The 18,752-nt window shown below is 39.3% G+C and overlaps 1 protein-coding gene across 4 annotated transcripts; it reads right to left on the minus strand.

The window, feature by feature from the left end:
* Nucleotides 1–2,421: 2,421 nt before the first annotated feature.
* LEO1 (LEO1 homolog, Paf1/RNA polymerase II complex component) lies at nucleotides 2,422–16,618 on the minus strand. 4 transcript variants are annotated; one of them, XM_074917513.1, is made up of 12 exons: nucleotides 16,488–16,618; nucleotides 14,558–15,283; nucleotides 14,198–14,302; nucleotides 13,354–13,448; nucleotides 12,521–12,666; nucleotides 11,030–11,114; nucleotides 10,601–10,695; nucleotides 10,182–10,316; nucleotides 9,437–9,572; nucleotides 8,942–9,128; nucleotides 8,599–8,696; nucleotides 2,422–4,785 (listed from the first exon to the last, which is right to left on the minus strand). In XM_074917513.1, exons 1-12 carry the CDS (start codon nucleotides 16,543–16,545, stop codon nucleotides 4,717–4,719), a joined length of 1,935 nt encoding a protein of 644 aa, XP_074773614.1. In that variant the 5' UTR covers nucleotides 16,546–16,618; the 3' UTR covers nucleotides 2,422–4,716. The 4 variants fall into 4 exon arrangements, with proteins under 4 accessions (XP_074773614.1, XP_074773613.1, XP_074773612.1 ...); XM_074917512.1 differs by having other exon boundaries at nucleotides 2,422–4,789; XM_074917511.1 differs by having other exon boundaries at nucleotides 2,422–4,789; nucleotides 14,198–14,305.
* Nucleotides 16,619–18,752: the final 2,134 nt, after the last annotated feature.

The raw sequence follows: 18,752 nt of genomic DNA on the forward strand, positions 1-18,752 counted from the left end.
AGAACCAAGACTGGATCAACAGCTATAGCACGATTCTAGAGCTCAAAAATGACACCCCCCAACCAAGCACATGAACACTAAATACAAGTGTACTAGACACCTGGAGTGGAAGGGCTGGTGCTGCTGTTACCAAACCCCTAATGTTTATTTCCTTTACATGTTGAAAATGAGAGTGCTCCTTCAGTATCCACATAGATTTTCCCAAAATGGATTTATCATAAGATCAATGAGTCTTATTGCAAGAACCTGTCCTGTACAGAATGTTTATCACACATCTTTACACTCGATGAAAGAAAAAAAAAATTAAAAAAAAAAAAAAAAATTAGAAAACTGCCAAATTACCAGGCTAAGATTAGCACCTCACTTCCACAGTTATATTCTGAAGTATCTTGCAAAGTACAGGAAAAGTATGAAACAATCTGAGATATAATCTAAGTCATATGATATAAAAAAGAAGGTATGTTAGTTAATACTCCACTGTTTTGTAAGATTTTATTTAATTTACAATAAATAAAGAATAAAACGTGGATACGATTCCATGACTAACAATAACTGCATGAATGCTACTGCTTCCCAGAAAATGTCAACATAACCCAGAGACATGAAGTTACATTTGTTGGTAAACTGGATCTACCACTTCTCATTTTTTCAAGACTAAGCCTTAATGAAAAAAAAACCAAAACAACACAGAACCAAAACAAAAAACGGTTTCTGAAGTTGTTTCCACTTTAATAACTGATTTCTTCCAAGTATCAGCGCAGTAAACTAAGATTCATAGGCTTTTAAAGCATAAAAATACCCTATAAAATCAACCACCAAAACCCTTAAGAAACAAAATCTTGTCAAAAGATTTTTTTTTTAAGTAAAAAGGCTTTGTATCAGAGAATCATTTCAGCATACTTAATTTTTATGTTATTTTCCCAACTACTCATCTTATATAATTCCTCAGAATGCCCAGGAGTTTTAAAGCAATTAAAGATACAAGCCCGTAATCAATACCAGTTTGCAGCTTTTCTGCAAGTCTTTCATGTCCAGACAAGTATTAAAAAAACCCAGCTCAAGTCAAAGGGCATCACTAGGCAACAGTAGGTATTAGTCACATTGCTCTGAGAGAAGCACTTCCATCCAAGTTGAGCCACAGGCAAGTTCCTGAGCGTTAGAATAGCCTACCCAAGTTTCAGGAGTCTAAGACATTATACCCCTCACAGCAAAAACTGGAAGAACATTTATCAGACACCAATCATCTTCTCAATCATCCCCATGTCACAATCTCCACACATTCAACACCGCCCAGAGAGCTTGATTAGCAGCCTAAATCTGTTAAACAAAAGCACTCTGCTGGAATGGGCTGACACCAAGGACCCTCCTGCCTCCTGGCTGAGAAATAAATACCCATGACTTCATAGGAAAGTCACCATCTCATGTTTAACACATTCCCCAGGCTGCAGCTTCCTATCAGAGCTGAGCTAAAACTTGCTGCCGTACACAGGATCCGTGCTGCTCCACCTCTGCTTCCCCCTGCACCACCTCAACTCACAGAGGACTTTTCAATGTGCCAGATCAGGCAGCTGTATCACTAGAAAACTATTCACCTCCTTCTGTACAGTCAGGGTAAGTTTTCAAACGAAAGCCAAGTCAATGTTTACCTCTGCCAAAGAGACCACCCAGCCCCGATTTCCCCCGAGTCATGACCACACCAACTTACTGAGCTGGCTCTGATGCTCGCATGGCCAGTAAGGCAGTTCTGCCTGGCAGAAAACACAAGAACTCAGCAGAAAAGAAACCTCCTGACAGTTTAACAAGTTTGACTCACGGAGCTGGCTTAGTTATCACCAAACCCACTGCTAGGAAGAGCGAAGGTCTGCATGAGCAGCTGCTCCTTTCAGTGGGCACTCCCCCATCCATCAGGTGTGAAGCAACATGAAATCCATCCCAAGCTGCACGGCTGGGATGGAGAAAAATGGCTGGTGGAAAATGCTACCAGACCCTAGGAAGAAAACTCCAGATCAACAACTGGAAACCAGGCTACAACTGAAAGATAGACATGACACAACAAAACTATATAGCCAAAAACAGCTTTCAGTGACTGTTTCAAGAGAATTTATCCTACATCCTGCCACTAGCCAGAAAATCTAGTGCTCACACAGCTTAGTATCAAAAGAAATCCTTCAAAGAAATCTTTGTTGGAGGTTGTTCAAATCGTGCCCTTTCTAGAAGTATTCTGACCAGTCGACACAAGAGTAAACACAGGTCAAGCCACATGCTCTTTTCTTTGGCTTAATACTTTTAATTTGGGTAAAATGAAACAAATCCAAGTAGCTCATACTTGGAGGCTGGGAAAAGGGATAGTAAAAATTGCCTTTGAGTTAAATAATACAATTAGACTCACAAGTAAAAAAATACTGTGGATAAGGCTAAGTTCATTCAAGTGACTTTAATTACAAGATGATTGTTAAATCAATTTAAGCTGAGAAAACACTTTCTAAAATTCCATGTTTAAATAAGACTTTAAAGGAGCAATTTACAAAAGAAGACAGTGTAAAAAATTACTTCTTTTCATCTTTGTAATCCACAAAAAGCCTCATTTTTGGAAGCTAAAGTGGACCACTTAATAAAGGCTTAGTCAGCATCCAACCTATGAAAGTGATTAAAACGTTTTCACTCTTAGGAGTGTAGTAAAAATAAAAATAGCCAACACTCCGGTTAAACCGACATCAAAGCAAACACATCAGCAGTGAAAGATGGTGTGTTTTGATGCATGGAAACGGGTGATCATTTCTCTATATCGGTTTCCATACGCCAAATTTGTTGTTTAAGAGGTATCTGGGAGGCTTTCCATGAAAGTACAGCATGTTACATCCACATAGAAGGAGTCCCTTTCTAAACAGCTGGCTTCTTCCTGAGAAGGTTACAAATGGAAAGCAGGTAACCTCACGTTAGGAACCAGTCTCCCAGCAGAGATCTAAACTAAGAGGATTACAGGGTCAAAATTCCAGCAGATGGAGAAAGGTTTTATCTGCACATTAAAGAGGCACTGGAACTCTTAGATAACAATTTAATTATAGAAAAAAAGAGAACAGTTTCTTAGGCACTCAGACTTCCGAGTTGAAATTTTTCACTTTGTTTTCATACTTCCAAAAGTCTACACTGCAGTCAGCTGCTCAGCAGAATATATTAACACATGCAGAGCTCCATCCTACTGCAGCTAGAACGCTTCCCGTGCCTTCCAGGCAGGAGAAATGGAGGTAGAGTGTTCTGACAAAACACTAGCCTAATTAAAGATGACAAAAGCAAGATGTCCAGGTTGAAAGCTGTATCTCAAAAAAACAGGGAATGGCATGAGCCCAAAATGCTCAGCATGAGGCACTTGAACCATTCTACTGTTTTATAAAAAAGCAGAATTCAGCTGGGCAGGAGAAATCTTCCTTACATAACTATCAGCTACTTTATTTCACCTTACATAACACAAATCTACATAAACTTTTCACAGCATCAGTCAATGGTTTTGTTTAAAGAGGCATTAAGTTCTGTTTTCTGTTACCTTTTCCAAGTTGCATCCAAACTCTGCAGGACTGTGTGAAAATTCAGTTAAAAAAGGAACACAGATAACATCTAAATGCTCCTTCACCAATGAAAGAAACTACATATGGGATATTTCATTCTTGGAAAGAAAGTGTGGAAAAATTCAGGTATTTCTTACAGCCTTTCCTCACTTTACAACTGGCATTGCATCATCAAATAAGGTGTTTAGAAACAGTGTAAAAGCAGCAATGATTCTGACCAGAACATTCTTCTCCAGTGACTTACCAGCTAAACAAACCTATTTATAAAACCAACCAGGAACAATAGGAAATAGCACCATAAGGATTGTATGAGATTATGAGACACTATTATTAGGATGTATTTTTGCATTGTGGTTCATTTCACCTCTTGTCTCTGCTGGCAGAAATTTCTTAAGTTATGTTTAAATAAGTGCTTTTACTCTGACATTAACATCACTAGCATGTGCCAATTATTATTATTATTGTTAATGCTCAGGCAAGACAAGGATTTTCATTCTGGGCTTCAATGCCTGAAAAACAAATGTCTTCCGTGATCAGTTAACTGTTCCAACAGAAGGAACTTCACAGTTTACTCAAACATGATTAGAAATATTTTCAGTCATCAGAATATACCAGCAGAGTAATGTACTGTGCACAGTCAACAGGAAATAAGGAATATCTAGGAAAAAAACCAGAATTGTATTGTACCACTCATCTGTTCTTCCACCCCTTCCATACAAATGGTAAACTAAATCACCATAACCCTGTCAGGCAAACTTATCATTTAAGCGTTCTATAAAGACTAGAATGGTTTCTCCTAATGAACTCAGTAAAAATCACTGATTATTTCACTTGGATAACCAGTTACTACAATTCTCAAAATTGAAGTGTATGTGCAAGATAAAAAAACCAGCACTGTGATGATCCCTGGTGCAACAGTTGCTGCAGTAAGAGAAAAATCTTAAAAAGTAAAAGGAAGTCAAAAAATTTTATTCACACCAGAAACACAGACTTCAATGGAATTTTCCTTTATCAAAATAACCCCATTATGGTTACTTACATCTTTGCTGTAAGAGAACTGTACAATATATATATAAATATATATATTAAAAAAAAAAATCAACTTTTGTGCTTCCTTAATATTAATCGTCATCATCTTCCTCTTCATCGCTGATCACATATTTCTTATGTTTCTTACTTGCTTTGTCATCGTCCTCAGCTTTTCTCTTCCCAGAAGGTTCACCTTCCTAAAGGCAAAAAAGGACAAAAATATATCAACACACTTCAAACATAAAATAAACAACTCAGGAGAACAACAAAAAGGCCTCAAAGTCTTTCCTGTAAAAAAAAAAAAAAAAAAAGCTAAATTATTAGTTCTAGTTTTTCTATTTTGTGCTCCTGTGACGCAGGACTTGCTTCTGGATCAGTACTTTTAAATTCAGCCAACATTGCTACCAATCCCAAACCCCAGTCTGAAAGGGTCCATAATACAGCCGCAGCTCCGTTTACCTCAACGGACATGCAACCGTATCTGCTTCAAACTGAACTACGGCATGGAAGTAATTTATGTCATAATCTGGATTTATGGCATGTGCACTATCATTCTCAGCAAGCCTTACGAGCATGGGCAATTCCTAGAATCCGTAGTGAATTTTTCAACTTGCAGATGCTTTCTCTTCAGGCAGCCTGTGTAGCTTTGCTACATTTTCAGGCTAGTGACACTTGTATGCCCTACATTAGACCTACCGAAGCAAAGAAATTCAGTAAGTGGCTAGGCATTTTGTTTGTGTGTTCATTTAAAAATAAATAACCAACTCCCTGGCATAAAGGAAAAAAGACTGATGAGAAACCACTAGTACTGAGAATCAACACCACAGTTTACTGTCCAAGAAATAAAATAGTTTAGGAGGCTTCAGAGCTGGTCAAACGAACTCAAATAATTAATTATCTGTTTGCAAGCAATACCATAATGACTTTTATAGGCTGGATGCCCAATTTTTAGCACCTAAATATAGAGTCAATAGACTGATTTTTATTCCATGTGAATTTACACCGGTTCAGTTTCAATCATCCTTCCAAACAACATTTTAAATCAGAATGCTACGAAAATGCTTAATCAAACCACAAATCACTAGTTGTTAATGCAAAACTCATCAATTTTGACAAGAACAGGTGATAACTCAATTACTGTTTAAAAAGAGTAGTATCTTTAAGAACACCGTCAGGTCTAAATAAACTCATCCCTTTTTCCATGTGTTGGTTTGGGTTTTTTTGTTTGTTTTTTTAAAAGCAACAGATATTACTTGGATTTTTAGAAGCAGCAAAGATTTTCAAAACTCTTAACAAATAAAATTCATTCAAAGCATTTTATTCTATATTAACATACAAAATAAGAACGGTGAGACTCTCAGGAAAGAATTTTAAGAATGGAAAATAGAAATTAGTAGGGGTGGGAATCTCAGTGATAACAGTGACAAGCATTCAGAACAAGCATTCTCTTGTAATCTATTGTTAAATGATTCATCTCTCTGTTTAGCAGAATATCCCATTAACTACACTAACAGTAAAACTACTCACTGTGTGGTGACAGTGTATTAATAATTGACATTTTCAGCAACGGTAACAAATTATTACCAGGACAAAGATTTGTGCTGTGTTGTTGACTGACAGCACATAAAAGCAAGCCTGTGTACAAGGAGCTGTGTTTCATGTATTACAAACACCATACTTCCTACGTGGTGACTGAAAGCATGAGTTTACACATCACTGGGTTTTTCTTGTAATATTGTAGCTCCCCTCCGTGGCCCTGATGGGAATATCACCTTCAAGTCATGTAATTTTAAAATGGAGGCTCTGGTTCCTCAAGCAGCAAAGAAAGGCTGTTGACTAGACCTTTTCTCCTGACACTGCTATATCATCAACTAGTAGTGTCTTACAACTAAACAATTCAACTCCTACTAACAAACACTAACAGAGCCCACAACCCTACAGTTTTGTCTTCATGCCTCACTACGGCTGTCTCCAGGATTACGGTCATATTTTCTGAAATATTAAATTTTCCGCAATGCACAATAAAACCCCAGAATCTATGTCTTTAAAAGAAAAACTAATTTCTACTTCTGCTTCATATCACAACGCCTATTAGTGTAAAGACTCAGCTGACAGCATAGGAGGAGCAGTATCTGCATTCAGAATGTAGCAAACATCCAACAGGCTGGGAAATAAGACACACCTCCCGAGAAGTTTACAGGACGCACAGTATCGAAACACAAACGGGAGCAAACTCACTCCTTCAAAAATTAAGATTTCTTACATTATAGAGGTTTGTGTCATACTGAAAACTACGTCCTGTATCGGTCGTTTAAACACAACTTTGGAATTTCAGCAGCTGTGGTAACAGAAGACTGATACGCATTCCTTCACTAGAAGACCACACAGCAAGCTACACTGCAAAATTACTCTTTTAAGAAGAAAAGGATGTTTTATTATGGAAGCCTCGAAAATTCAAGGATAAGGTTCTAGCCACTTCAGCAGCTATTAGAGTAGCACACTATATATGACTGTAGGAAATCAGCTGAAAGAAATCTTAAGTTTATAGTTAATGGTTTAACAGTTAATTTCTTAATTTCTCCTAGAGGAAATGGTGATATAAAGCGTTAAAAATTATGCCATAAGCTTACACCGACCTACTCAAACCTTTTTAAACTTCTCCACGATATTCTATGCATAAACTTTTAAATAAAACATAATTTACAATAAAACAGAACAGGAAGATTAATCAAACGAGCATGGCAGCGTAGAAACACCTCTCATAACCTACAAGGTAGGAGTAAGAACCTATTAAACTAAGTTGGTTTGTAGTTATTGTTCTGCCACATAAGTGAAGGTGACTATCAGAAGAGCTCAGGTGTGTCCAAACTACCACTCCTAAGCCATACTTGGTTGGAGAGAAATGCACACACAGCTGCAACTTCAGGCTGCAGTTTTGTTGATCAACAGCAAGATTCCAGTAACACAGAACTGGTGATGCCTAAACCAAAGCAAACTGATGTGCTACTCAAACCACGTAGGCCAAGCACCTAACCCCACTTCAATTTCCTTTTCAACAGGGCAGTGGGAAGCCAGGGAGCCAGTGTCAACTGCCATTTGCCAGGAATTCCAAAATCCCCTTCTTCTTTCAGCTTCCCCAGGTACACAGTAAGTGTCCTATGGCTCTCTGCCACAGAATTTTTCCAGTGAGGAGCGCGGGTCAGGAAAATAAGACTACACAGGTACAGCTGATATAGGACAGAGTCCATATACTTCCTGGTTCCACTTCCATCACTGGATGAAAATAGTGAAGTTTTAATCTCAGAACGGTTTCTGTCAATTTTGAAACATGTTACACTGCAGTTCTGTATCGGAGGGGACATCACTTGAAATGAACTAAACCTCAAGAGGTGACAGACACAGAGATTCACCTGTCTACATCCAGCAGTGGTAGACTACAAACCAATAAAACACAATTTTAGAAGAGGAAACAGCACTACTGCTGTAGCTAACAGTTAACTTGATCATGGCCTAATGTTTAGGATGACACTTGGGTGATAGATAACATCTCTTTAGCAAGTGACATTAATGCTTTTTAACTCGGTTGTTTAACTCTTCTATTTAAAAAGAGCAGAAATACTATTGTGAAAATGCTTCCACTACTTCCATAATAAACAGGAGAGGACCATGTAGCTTAGAAGACAACACTGCACTAGAATTCCAGTATTAAGTCTTTTTACTCCTTGCATAATTTTGGTGAAGTCGTTTTACATAACTCTGCATAAATTTTTCCATCTTTAAATCAGCAGTAACAACAGTGATCTCCTTTGGGAATCACTCAGGTCTATGAACTAATGCAGTGTATAAAAAACGGTGATTAATTACCATGGAAAGCAGGCCAAGTCAAGTATCACATTTATCACAGCATAAATGAAACTATAGAAGTCTCAGCTTTAAAAACTAGATTTAGAGCATGAACTGTTCCTGACTGAAAACGAGTAGCTTAATAAAAAAATCCGTTTCTTACCTCATCACTAGTAAGTTTCTTTGCCTTGAGTAGTCTTTGTGTTTTATCTTCATCTGAGCCTTCATCACTGTCAGAAGAGTAGATTCTAGCACGTTCCTCTACAGAGAAAAATGAAAAGACAAATATCTATCTGAAATTGGTGAGGAAGAGAGAATATTAAGAATAATTTAGTCCTACAAAAATCTAACTCCAGAGTAAACAAAATAAACTTAAACCAAACTGAATTCGTGTCTCCTCATGTATCAAATGAACTGGCAAAACACAATCTTACCAAGACTCCCATGAAATTAATTCATCTGAATCACACAGGCCCTACTTACGTGCTGTTAAGGTTTATTATTACCTCTGATGCCACCTTTGTATCTGTTTTTGATAGCTGCTAGACTGATTGCGTCATCTCCCTCATCCTCTTCATCATAGCGATCAGGTTCTAAATAATTTGCACTCAGACCACGCTGATGCTGCTTCTCCCGCATCCTTCGCTGCTGAGATTCTCTACGAATGGAAGCTCTTAATCTCTCCTCTTCTTTCTGTCCAAAGGAAGAAGCAATATGTAAAGAGTGAGGGGAAAAAAACCAACCAAACCAACTGAAGAGCACCTTGTATTCTACTGTGGTTTGGGAAGCAATTTCACAGCCTTGTAGATTGTACATATTCTGATTTTTCTGCAATCTGTAAGGTTAAGCAAACTGCACCCATGGCTGACAACTCTCGTCTATAACTCCAAAATACACTGTTTTTCATGAAGTCATAAAATATTCAGAAATGTTCAGCTATATTGCAGTTGTGATTTTTTAGACTAAATCAGCAGATAAGACTAGTTCCACGCCAAAAATACCTTAATCATTTCTGTGCGCTGAGACTCTGGATCACGACCTGCCATTGGCAAAATACGAATTTTCTGGGTCTTTGAACATCTATCTGCTAGAGACAGAGTCATCTTCCTGTGAGTGGCACTGTCCGTAGAGTGTGGCCTGTTAAAAAATTGCGATGGGTTAAATACTTCTTCAAGGAATGTATCCTTTTTAAAGGACAATGGTAGGGCCAGCACACAAGATTTTGAAGATTCATCTGCACAAAAGTAAAATCATAATCTTTTTTTTTTTGTTATTTTTTTAAAAAATGTGCATTGTAACAGCTCCTGGAGGCATCAATTCCTCTCTCAGCAAACCATCTGCAGTCCATTACCAGCCTAAATAAACATCCCCACATATCATATCAATATCCTAAAATGTAATCATCATCTTGTTAACAACCGTGCATCAGAGAAAACGTTAGTTTCAGGCAATATTGATGTTTCTTCTGATTCAGATGAGGACTCGTACTTAAAAATGCAAATTAAAATTTAAAAAGTACACGTAGCCTACATACTGCAGTGAATGGCATGTTAACCTTTCAAACTGTGACATCTAATTCAGGAAAAAATCTTACCAAAATACTGACTTTGGAAAATAGCACAATCTTATCAAAAAGTTAAGCTTGGAAGGTTTATGAACTGGTACCTCTAATCTTTATATACTAGTTACAACAAGTTACAAATTGCAAAAGCAGTATCAACATTTGATATAGAATAGCATGTTTACCTGAAGGTTAACTTTGTCTTGAAAACAGCCTGTCCTTGCAGACCTGTCCCTTGCCTGATAAACAAATGGTTGTGATCTCCCTGCAGTGGCGCCTTGTACACGTCAAACACCTCATTGCCCAAGTGAAGAGACATGCTGAAAGAAGATTCATATATCAGTTATTTGATAAAGCCATTACAGTCTAATTTTTGCCTCATTTATAAATGGAGAAAGCCTTCATGTTTCCTTTTTATATATAGCAAATAATTTTATTTCAATCCAAACTAAGCAGAGCATAAAATTTTCAAAGCACCGAGACTAAAATAATTTCTGCTGTGCAGAACTGACATCAAAGTTTGCTGACCTTCCAATTTTGCACACCATGGCACTTCAGAGCAAAACCAACTGTATTCCTTCAACAGCAAAAAGTCCAAACTAACCTTCCATCTGACCACTTGACTATCCGTGCATTACTTTCTCTTATCTCATTCCCTTCCTCTTCTCGTCGCATCCGCCATCGTATTGTGTTTTCTACCTATGGGAAGAAAACACTTTTTCTAACTCATAGTAAGGAATACTGTGGTAAAATATACCCTATATAGGTCAAGAATTAGTTAGAAAGGCTAAATAATTTGCTGCATGATGTAAAGAAATGAAGGCGAAATCGCATTTCTAGGTGAAATGCAGCTGTCAAGCTTTTTTAAAATTTATTACTAAAATGGATCAACTTTCCTCAGTGCTGAACTGGTCCACACTTTCATAATCTGAACCATAACTCAAACCACCATTCTAAAATGCCTGAAACAGACTTTGAAGAAATGTGGCTAGATGAGTGTAGAAGAGAAAAAAAAATAAATTTAACATTATACCTTGAGTTTTAACCTAGTTCTACCCTCTTCATCAAGCATCTCCTCATCTTCAAATTCATCTTCATAATACTGGGGATCAAAAGGTCTGCAATAAATTATATAATACAGTCTTTATTCTTCTAAAAAATAATCCACATTATTCCAGTTGTGCACAGTAACAGGTGCTTGTAAGGTTTAAATGATACACCGCACACAACAGCAGGCACTGCAGCTGTGAGAGGAGCATTTCTGCAGTAATGTAATTTACTGCATTGATTCTACACCACAGGAGGCCTCCCCAAGTGTCTTCACTACCATCAATTACAGCTACTTTAACATTCAGACCCTCTCAGTGGCTCTAGCTAAAGGAAGCAAGTCTGCCTTGGAAAATACTGTTTCCTTAGTATCACGATCATGAGGTCAGGGTTAAGTCTGGAACAAATCATGTACAATATTGTACAGAGAAAATAAAAAGAAAAATTACCATCTTACAAATGCAGTGAATTAGGGATTTTCTAAGAGCACAATCTTTGTAGTTTTTTTATTTGAATCTCAACACCAACCAAAGGGAAAGGAAGATGAGGTTGGTTTTTCTCTCTTCCTTCAAAAAACCTGATGACAGGGGTGGGAGGGAGGTGGGGGAAGTCATTCCCTAGCCTCCTTCCTAACAGGTTCCAGGCTGCTGCAAGGGAACGAAGTGATAAACAGACTCTGCTGCTGTACAATTCTGTTTCCAGTCCTGTCTGACCCCCAAAGATCCCCAGGACTTCTCTGATTAGAGCCACTAACTGGATTCTTAACAGTTCTTTCCTGAAACAGTCTATAGCATGAAAGCCAGAAGACTGATTTAACTAACATATAACAGAAACAATGCTACACGGCCAGCTCACAAGATACCTGTTAAACACCACAATAAAGTTGCTTAACAGAACACTTGAAGAGACAGATTTAACAGCAATTTGCTAGAAGTGCTGAAGGTGGGCATTAGGGCCAAATCTAACATCACAAACAACTCTAATTTCTTTTGCTTCTCCTTATGAATTCCAGAAAACTTCTTTAGCTTGGGTTAGGTAAACAGGAAAATGAGTAACCAGCCTCTTCATAGTTTAATAGTTCATTTAGCACAAACAAAGAAAAAAGGGCTTATTCTAAAATTCAAAATGATGTTTCTATCACTCAAAAGGGAATAAAGATCCTGTGCGTTTGGCTTGTAAATCTCTGAGAGCCTGAACTTACGTTTAAAATTCAACTGATAGCATGTGCTTTCAATGAAATATTTTTGTTTTGTTTTTAAGAACAAAAAGTTACTCAATCAAGCTGAAACCCAAGCTCTTAAAAAAATGACTCAGCACTTGGTTAGATAAGAACAATAGATACTACTACTGACAGATCACAACCGAAATTAATGTCAACCTATTTAAAATATGGCCAACATAATTGTATTACTAAAACAAAAGCAATATAGGGAAACACTAAAAAACTTTATCAATCACATATTTAATGTACAATTACCTGGGCTCCACGCTAAGGAAGTTGGGCAGCTTCACAAAATACAAATCGTTACCCAGGTCTGTGTTTACTTTTGGTATTTCTACCTCTATTCTGGTCTCTGGAATAGGCTCTTCCTCCTGCTGTTCTTGACTCAGTCCATTCTCATCCTAATGATACAAAGGAGAACAGGAGCGTAAGGGGAAAAAAAAAAAAAAAAAAAGGTCTATCTGGCTACTGTTGCTCTAATAAGCTCCTACATTTTGCTTAAAGAGATGTCATCCATATGCACAGAGACCAGGAAGCTTAGGGTAAAAGAACTTGCACATTTTCAGTGAAAGCAATTCAATTTAGCATTTTCTCATGTCACTTAAAGTGATTTCAAATACCACTGCAAACTCAAAGAGACCAAAGACAGTAAGGAAACAGCAAAGTAGCTGACACACAGTTTTCAGCTAAGCACTGGAAAGTACATGGCCACAACTTTTTCCCACATAAAAACTGTATTTTTATGTATTATCATCAAGACTCAAAATATTTGTCAAACAGCTGTACTAAGATACCAAAGACAGCTATGATTTTATATTTTATCTGATCACAAACAAAACTACTCATCATATTTCTTTCAGGTCTAAGAAGTGGAGCAGGGATGGAGGAAGGCAGACAGCAATATCACATGCATTCATTTATGTATAAAACTTTTATAATACTTTTAGCTAGTGCAAAATTATCTGTAATGCCTACTTAATGCCGATACTCTTCCTTTCATTAAAATTTTACCAAATTCAATCAATGTTCTATATTTCAGAGTGGAATAGCATGTTAATTATTTTATTTCAGAAGTCAAGTCTACTCACAATGGGCTGCCCTGGAGTTGGTGGCTTGTCTTCTCCGTCGCTCCCCGAGGAAATGTCATCTGCACCTCCAAACAGATCCATGACATCTGCATGCTCTTGAGCAGAAAAAAATACTATTTTAAAATACACATATATGTGCACACATGCCCCTACATGCAAGCACACTCACAGAGAAAAAGAATAACACATCCTTCATTTTTATTACCACTTAAAATTACCTACAAAAGTTAAAAATTGAGAATGTTTATGAAGCGTACATTATTCTCTTATGTTGAAAAACAGTTTTCATGTGTATTTTTAAGCTAAGGATTCAAGGTATGTCTTCCTAGAAAGGGTCTATCAAAATAATCTAGGTGAAAAATAGCAACAGAAGAATTAAGAGTACAGGATCATCCTTTACTCAAGTAAACAACTTGAATATATGTAAACAGCAACTTCATTACACCTTTTGGAGGTTTTACTTCTCAGAAGAATCAACACCTTTCTCAGCCAGCTAAACATCATGAAAACCAGTACAGGTTCTCTGGGCTGCTCTGATTAGAGGCACCACTCCTTAACATCTTCCAGATAAAATCTGTGAAACAATTGCAAAAGAAAAGCTCTGTCTCTCATGGAGGAAACTGAAAAACTGATGGAGCTAACTAGAGATAATCAGCAGAAATACAATGTGTACTTCCCCCACACATAATTCTTGCTGTGCTGTTTTGTTATTTCCGTGGCATTATAGTTAAACTGTGTAGGAAGCACTATCAGTTTTATCAAGTTCTGCAGCAGATGATTGGTGCGTTTAAGATAAGGATCAAATGAACCAAAAACCCCACAAAACACCACCACCACCATTTACCTTTCTGTCCTTCTGTATCACTGTCCACTTCTGAATCCGATGCAATCGGTTTCTTTCGCTTCATTCGCAGAACTTCATCTTCACTATCACTGCCCCTTGCAGACTCTACTAGGGAGCATAATTATTCTCAGCAAATTAAAAATTTTGTTCCACATATTTTAAAATTCCTTTGTATTAATAAGTTGGTTCAGATGAAAAGGAATTTAAAAGTGCCACATAAAAAAAATTACAGAAACTACTATTGTTGAAAGCTACATGATTAATGCCTTTACACTGAGGTCTGTTATCATTTTAGGCCAATATAAATTAAACAGTAAAGACAGATCAAACCAGAAGCAAATCTGCTGTATTTAGTCCTACCAGATTTATGCTCTTGGTCCTCCTCATCGGAGTGCTGGGCCCTTTCATCATCGTCAGAGTTCTGCATCTTCTCCTCGTCGGAATGCTGGGCCCGTTCATCATCGTCCGAGTTCTGCATTTTCTCCTCATCTGAGACCTGTGGCCTCTCCTCATCATCTGAGTTCTGCATCTTCTCCTCATCTGAGTTCTGGAGTCTCTCCTCATCATCAGATATCTGTGGCCTTTCATCTTCATCAGAGTTCTGCACTTTCTCCTCATCGTCAGAGTTCTGCTGCCTCTCCTCATCATCAGAGTTCTGCTGCCTCTCCTCATCGTCAGACTGATCACTTTTGTCCTCCTTTCCCCACTTCTCATCCTCTGAATGTGCTTTTTCAGAACCATCTCCCTCGGAATGATGACTGCCTTCATCTGATCCATGCCCATGATCATCTTCCTCATCGTCATGAGCAGCTTCTGAAACACTGTGCTGGTCCACATCTGACTGATCATTGTCTTCATGCTCAGAATGTCCTGAAGCTTCAGAGCGATTGTAGGATCTTTCAGAGTGGTTATCACTCCCTGTGTGATGAGATGCCCCTTCATCCTCACTGTCGTCTCCAAATAACTCCTTATTACTAGGTTTTATTGCCTCTCTGTCATCATCTTGGTCACTGTCACTTCCAGAAGCATTACTACCAGAGCCGGCATTCTCCTGATCAGAATCAGATTCAGATCCAGAATCGGAATCTGCAGAACAAACATCAGCTTTTCAAAAGTTAAAATGTCCCTACAAGGATGCACGTAAGATGAAGGGTATTGCTTTAAAAAAAAACCCAAAAAACAAAAAAACCCAAAAAATCAATCCCCCCCCCCCAACCTAGAGAAAGAACACAGAGAGAACTGTGACAAAGAACTGTAAAAATTACCTAGAACAATAAAATGTCTAATAAAGGCATAGCCATTAAAAGACACAATAAAAACTGATGGATGCCACATGAAGTTTCAGACCAAAAGCTATTATTTAAGATTCTAAAGCCGTAGAAAGAACAAGCAATTACACAAAAGCAAAGAAAATAAAATTTGAAATAGTGAGGACTTAAAAAAGTAAACACATATATATGGCTTATAAGATCTTACAAATCTAAAACTGGTATCATGTCTTTAACCCACACTAGTTGTCTTACATACGCTGCTACGTTTCAATGGAGCTACTCCTGAATGCTTGGTAAATGCCATTTCAAGCAGGAAAAACAGAAACATCTGCACTGAAAAGTAATTGACAGAAATTGAGCCAAGCGTTTTAAAAATATACAAATGACTTAAATCGGGAGGTGCCCCATCACTTTTCTTTAGATGCTAACGACAGCTAAAACTCTTCCAGATAACAAGGGGCAAACAGGGAACGCAGCTTATTTTCATCATCTTAAATGCAGCCAGCTCTAAGCAAGCATACTAATGAAGGTTACCAAACTCAGAACTACGATTTGGTTTTGTTTCCCATCGTGGTTTTCTTTGGCTGAAGTGCTGGAAAACAATCACTGCAAGCCGCTTTTTCATGGAGTCCCTGCTACGAGCAGGGTTTTTACTTCAGAGCCCGTCGAGAGGAAGGCACGCCCTCCTCCAGGGCTCGGAACGCCCGCACCGCACCGAGGCGCGTTTAAGCGGCGGACAGCTACCGGAACGCGGCTTTCTTTGCCTCTCGGTCAGAGAAGGAGGCGTGCCAAGGAGCCCGGGGCAACGCCCGCTGCCCGGGCAGTGCCCTCAGGAGGAGGTGCGCTAACCCCTCAGTCTGCGGGTCAGCATCCCCCGCCCGCTCCGCTCCGTCTCCCGCACCAGCCCGGCTGAGGGCTGCGGGAGGCACGAGGGACGGGAGGGCGGCGCGGCCCGGGCCGGCCTGCGGGGCGCCGCCGAGCGGGGAGGGAGGGGAAGGGTCGCCGCCACCCCCCCGCACCTTTCTGCTCAGCCTCCGAGTCGGCGTCGCTGCCGAAGAGGTCCTCCATGTCGGCCATGGCGAGAGGACGGACGGACGGACGGCCCCGCCGCCGCCGCACAACGGCCGCGCGCCCACGGCCACCCCGCCGGCGCCGCTCGGTGACGCAACTACGGAGCGACGCAACTACGGAGCGCCGCGCGGCCCCGCCGGCGGCGGAAGCACCGCCTCTTAAAGGGGCCGCGCCCCGCGGGCCGGTACCGGTGAATCCGCTGCCGTGTCGGTGAAGGAACCGGGAACGGTTTGTTAACGCGGAGAGTGGCGTTGCGAGAAAACGGTGACGGCGGACTTGGTCCCAGGCACCGGTAGAGGGGCTGTCAGGGCCCCGAGGCCTAGAGCGGGCAGCAGCAAAACAGAACAGGAGTTACCCCCGCAGCTGCCGAGGCCCGCGTAGGTACTCTCTCTTCCTGTTATTAAGTTAAATTCCTACTACCAGCTCCCCCAAGATCTAGTTTTAAGTATATGTTCTCCCTCAGTTCCATGCTAGTATTACCCCCGGCTCCTGTTTCTTCAGCTGAAGGGGAGATGAGCTCAACCCACCCACTGTTTCACCCAAGGGTTGAAGACTCTTAGCCCGTGTCCAGGAAAGGGAGCACAGTTTGTCTTCAACTCTACACCTTGCCCTTGCCAAATGCGGCTCAAATAATGCTGCACAAAGCAGCCGAACATCCCACCCCATTTCTGCTTTGCTTGCTTGTATGGATTGAATATGCATGACAATATACTGTCACTTGTTTTATCAGCTCTTGCACATCTTTCGGGTGCCTGCTGTATGAAAATAGTCCCACAGCAGCAGCCTTTGACCTCCAGAAGTGCCATTTGGTCACTCACTTTCCTACCAGAGAAGAGAAAGGTTGATACAAAGGCATGGGTCAACTTTAAGCAAGTCAGTGTACTATTTAAAAAAAAAAAAGCAAACGAAACCCCCAAACCACAAGAATACAGTACTTTAATCATCCAAAACTTGTACTGGTTTACAATCCGACAGCATATAGTGCTGATATGCAAAAACACTCAATTCATGTTTCCTCAAGGGAAATTTAAATGAACACTTGCTCGTTTGTAGCTTACAAACAGTATTACTCAAGCTGTAGAGAGAGTGAGACTATTTCTTTAAAATACATCAGTAAATAGATAATTGCATTGGAATAACAGGCTATGTTTCCGTGGAACCAACAGAACCAGTGCATGTGGTCATTTGATTTCTACATTAAGCCTAAAAAATAATCAAGAAAAAAAAGTATCACCTCTTTTGTAAAAGAGACCTTGTGCTTATGGTAGCTGGTTATCAAAGTAATACCGCTTTTGTACTCAAAAATAATGAAGTCATTCACAAGATTTCACTACACTTGACAACATTACATCAGTGTTCACTTTGCGTGTTGAGACTGTCCACAATTCCTGGCTACAGACTGAATTCCTTCATTTATTCCAAAAAGGATACACATTATAGGCAGAAAAGCGATTGTTGTGTTCCATGCACCACGCTAAATGTCCTGCAACAATTTGGAGGGCCAAACTCTTCTGGCTGAAAAAAACTCCTCTAGTTTTCTACACCCAGCCTGTCAGGTATCTGTCTAGAAAGTGCCAACAAGCAGTCAAATCCTTAACTGCTGACTACAGAGCTAAATCAATTCTGAATGTCCACTACTATCATCTGTGGCACAACACCTGAAAGCTGCAGCTTAAGAGCCCCTGCCTTTGATTGGAATATAAATCACTAAGCAGCTAAATTTGATTTAATAAAGGAAGGGATGTGGGCTATAATTTCCATAATCCAGCCTTTCATTTTTCTCCTTTATCTTCAAGTAGGAGACAACTGCCTATTCTTGCTAGATAATGATAAAATAAATCATCACAGAACCACAATACATGAAGAGATTCCATGAACATGCAGCCCTTCAACAAATGAAGGAAGACACTACAGCCTGTTTTTTGACACAAAATGATTATGGTGCCTAGCAAATAAAAAGTAAAGTACAGCGTTAGGCAACTCAGCACATGACATGCTTTGGCCATGTTTATACAGCACTGTCTGTAAAAAGACACTTGTGACTTCATGTGTACTATGTAAGAACATACATTTCAAAATCTAGGAAGTTCTTGAAAATTTACAAAAGCCAAACCCAAAAGAAGCCCTTTTTGTTTCTAGTCAGATCACATCTAGTTGTTTCAAAGTTACAGTATGTATAGTCTTTGGTTTTAACAGAATTCATTCCCACTTGC

This window comes from Athene noctua, chromosome 13 (assembly GCF_965140245.1).
Source record: "Athene noctua chromosome 13, bAthNoc1.hap1.1, whole genome shotgun sequence".
In the NCBI taxonomy this organism is placed as follows: Eukaryota; Metazoa; Chordata; class Aves; order Strigiformes; family Strigidae; genus Athene; species Athene noctua.

Coding starts and splice junctions, on each gene's coding strand:
- LEO1 (XM_074917511.1), bottom strand. CDS start 16,545: ATGGCCGACATGGAGGACCTCTTCGGCAGCGACGCCGACTCGGAGGCT. Junction 13,449..14,197: donor TGATACAGAAGGACAGAAAG/GTAAATGGTGGT, acceptor TTTCTGCTCAAG/AGCATGCAGATGTCATGGAT. Junction 4,790..8,598: donor AGAAACTTACTAGTGATGAG/GTAAGAAACGGA, acceptor TTTTGCCTTTAG/GAAGGTGAACCTTCTGGGAA.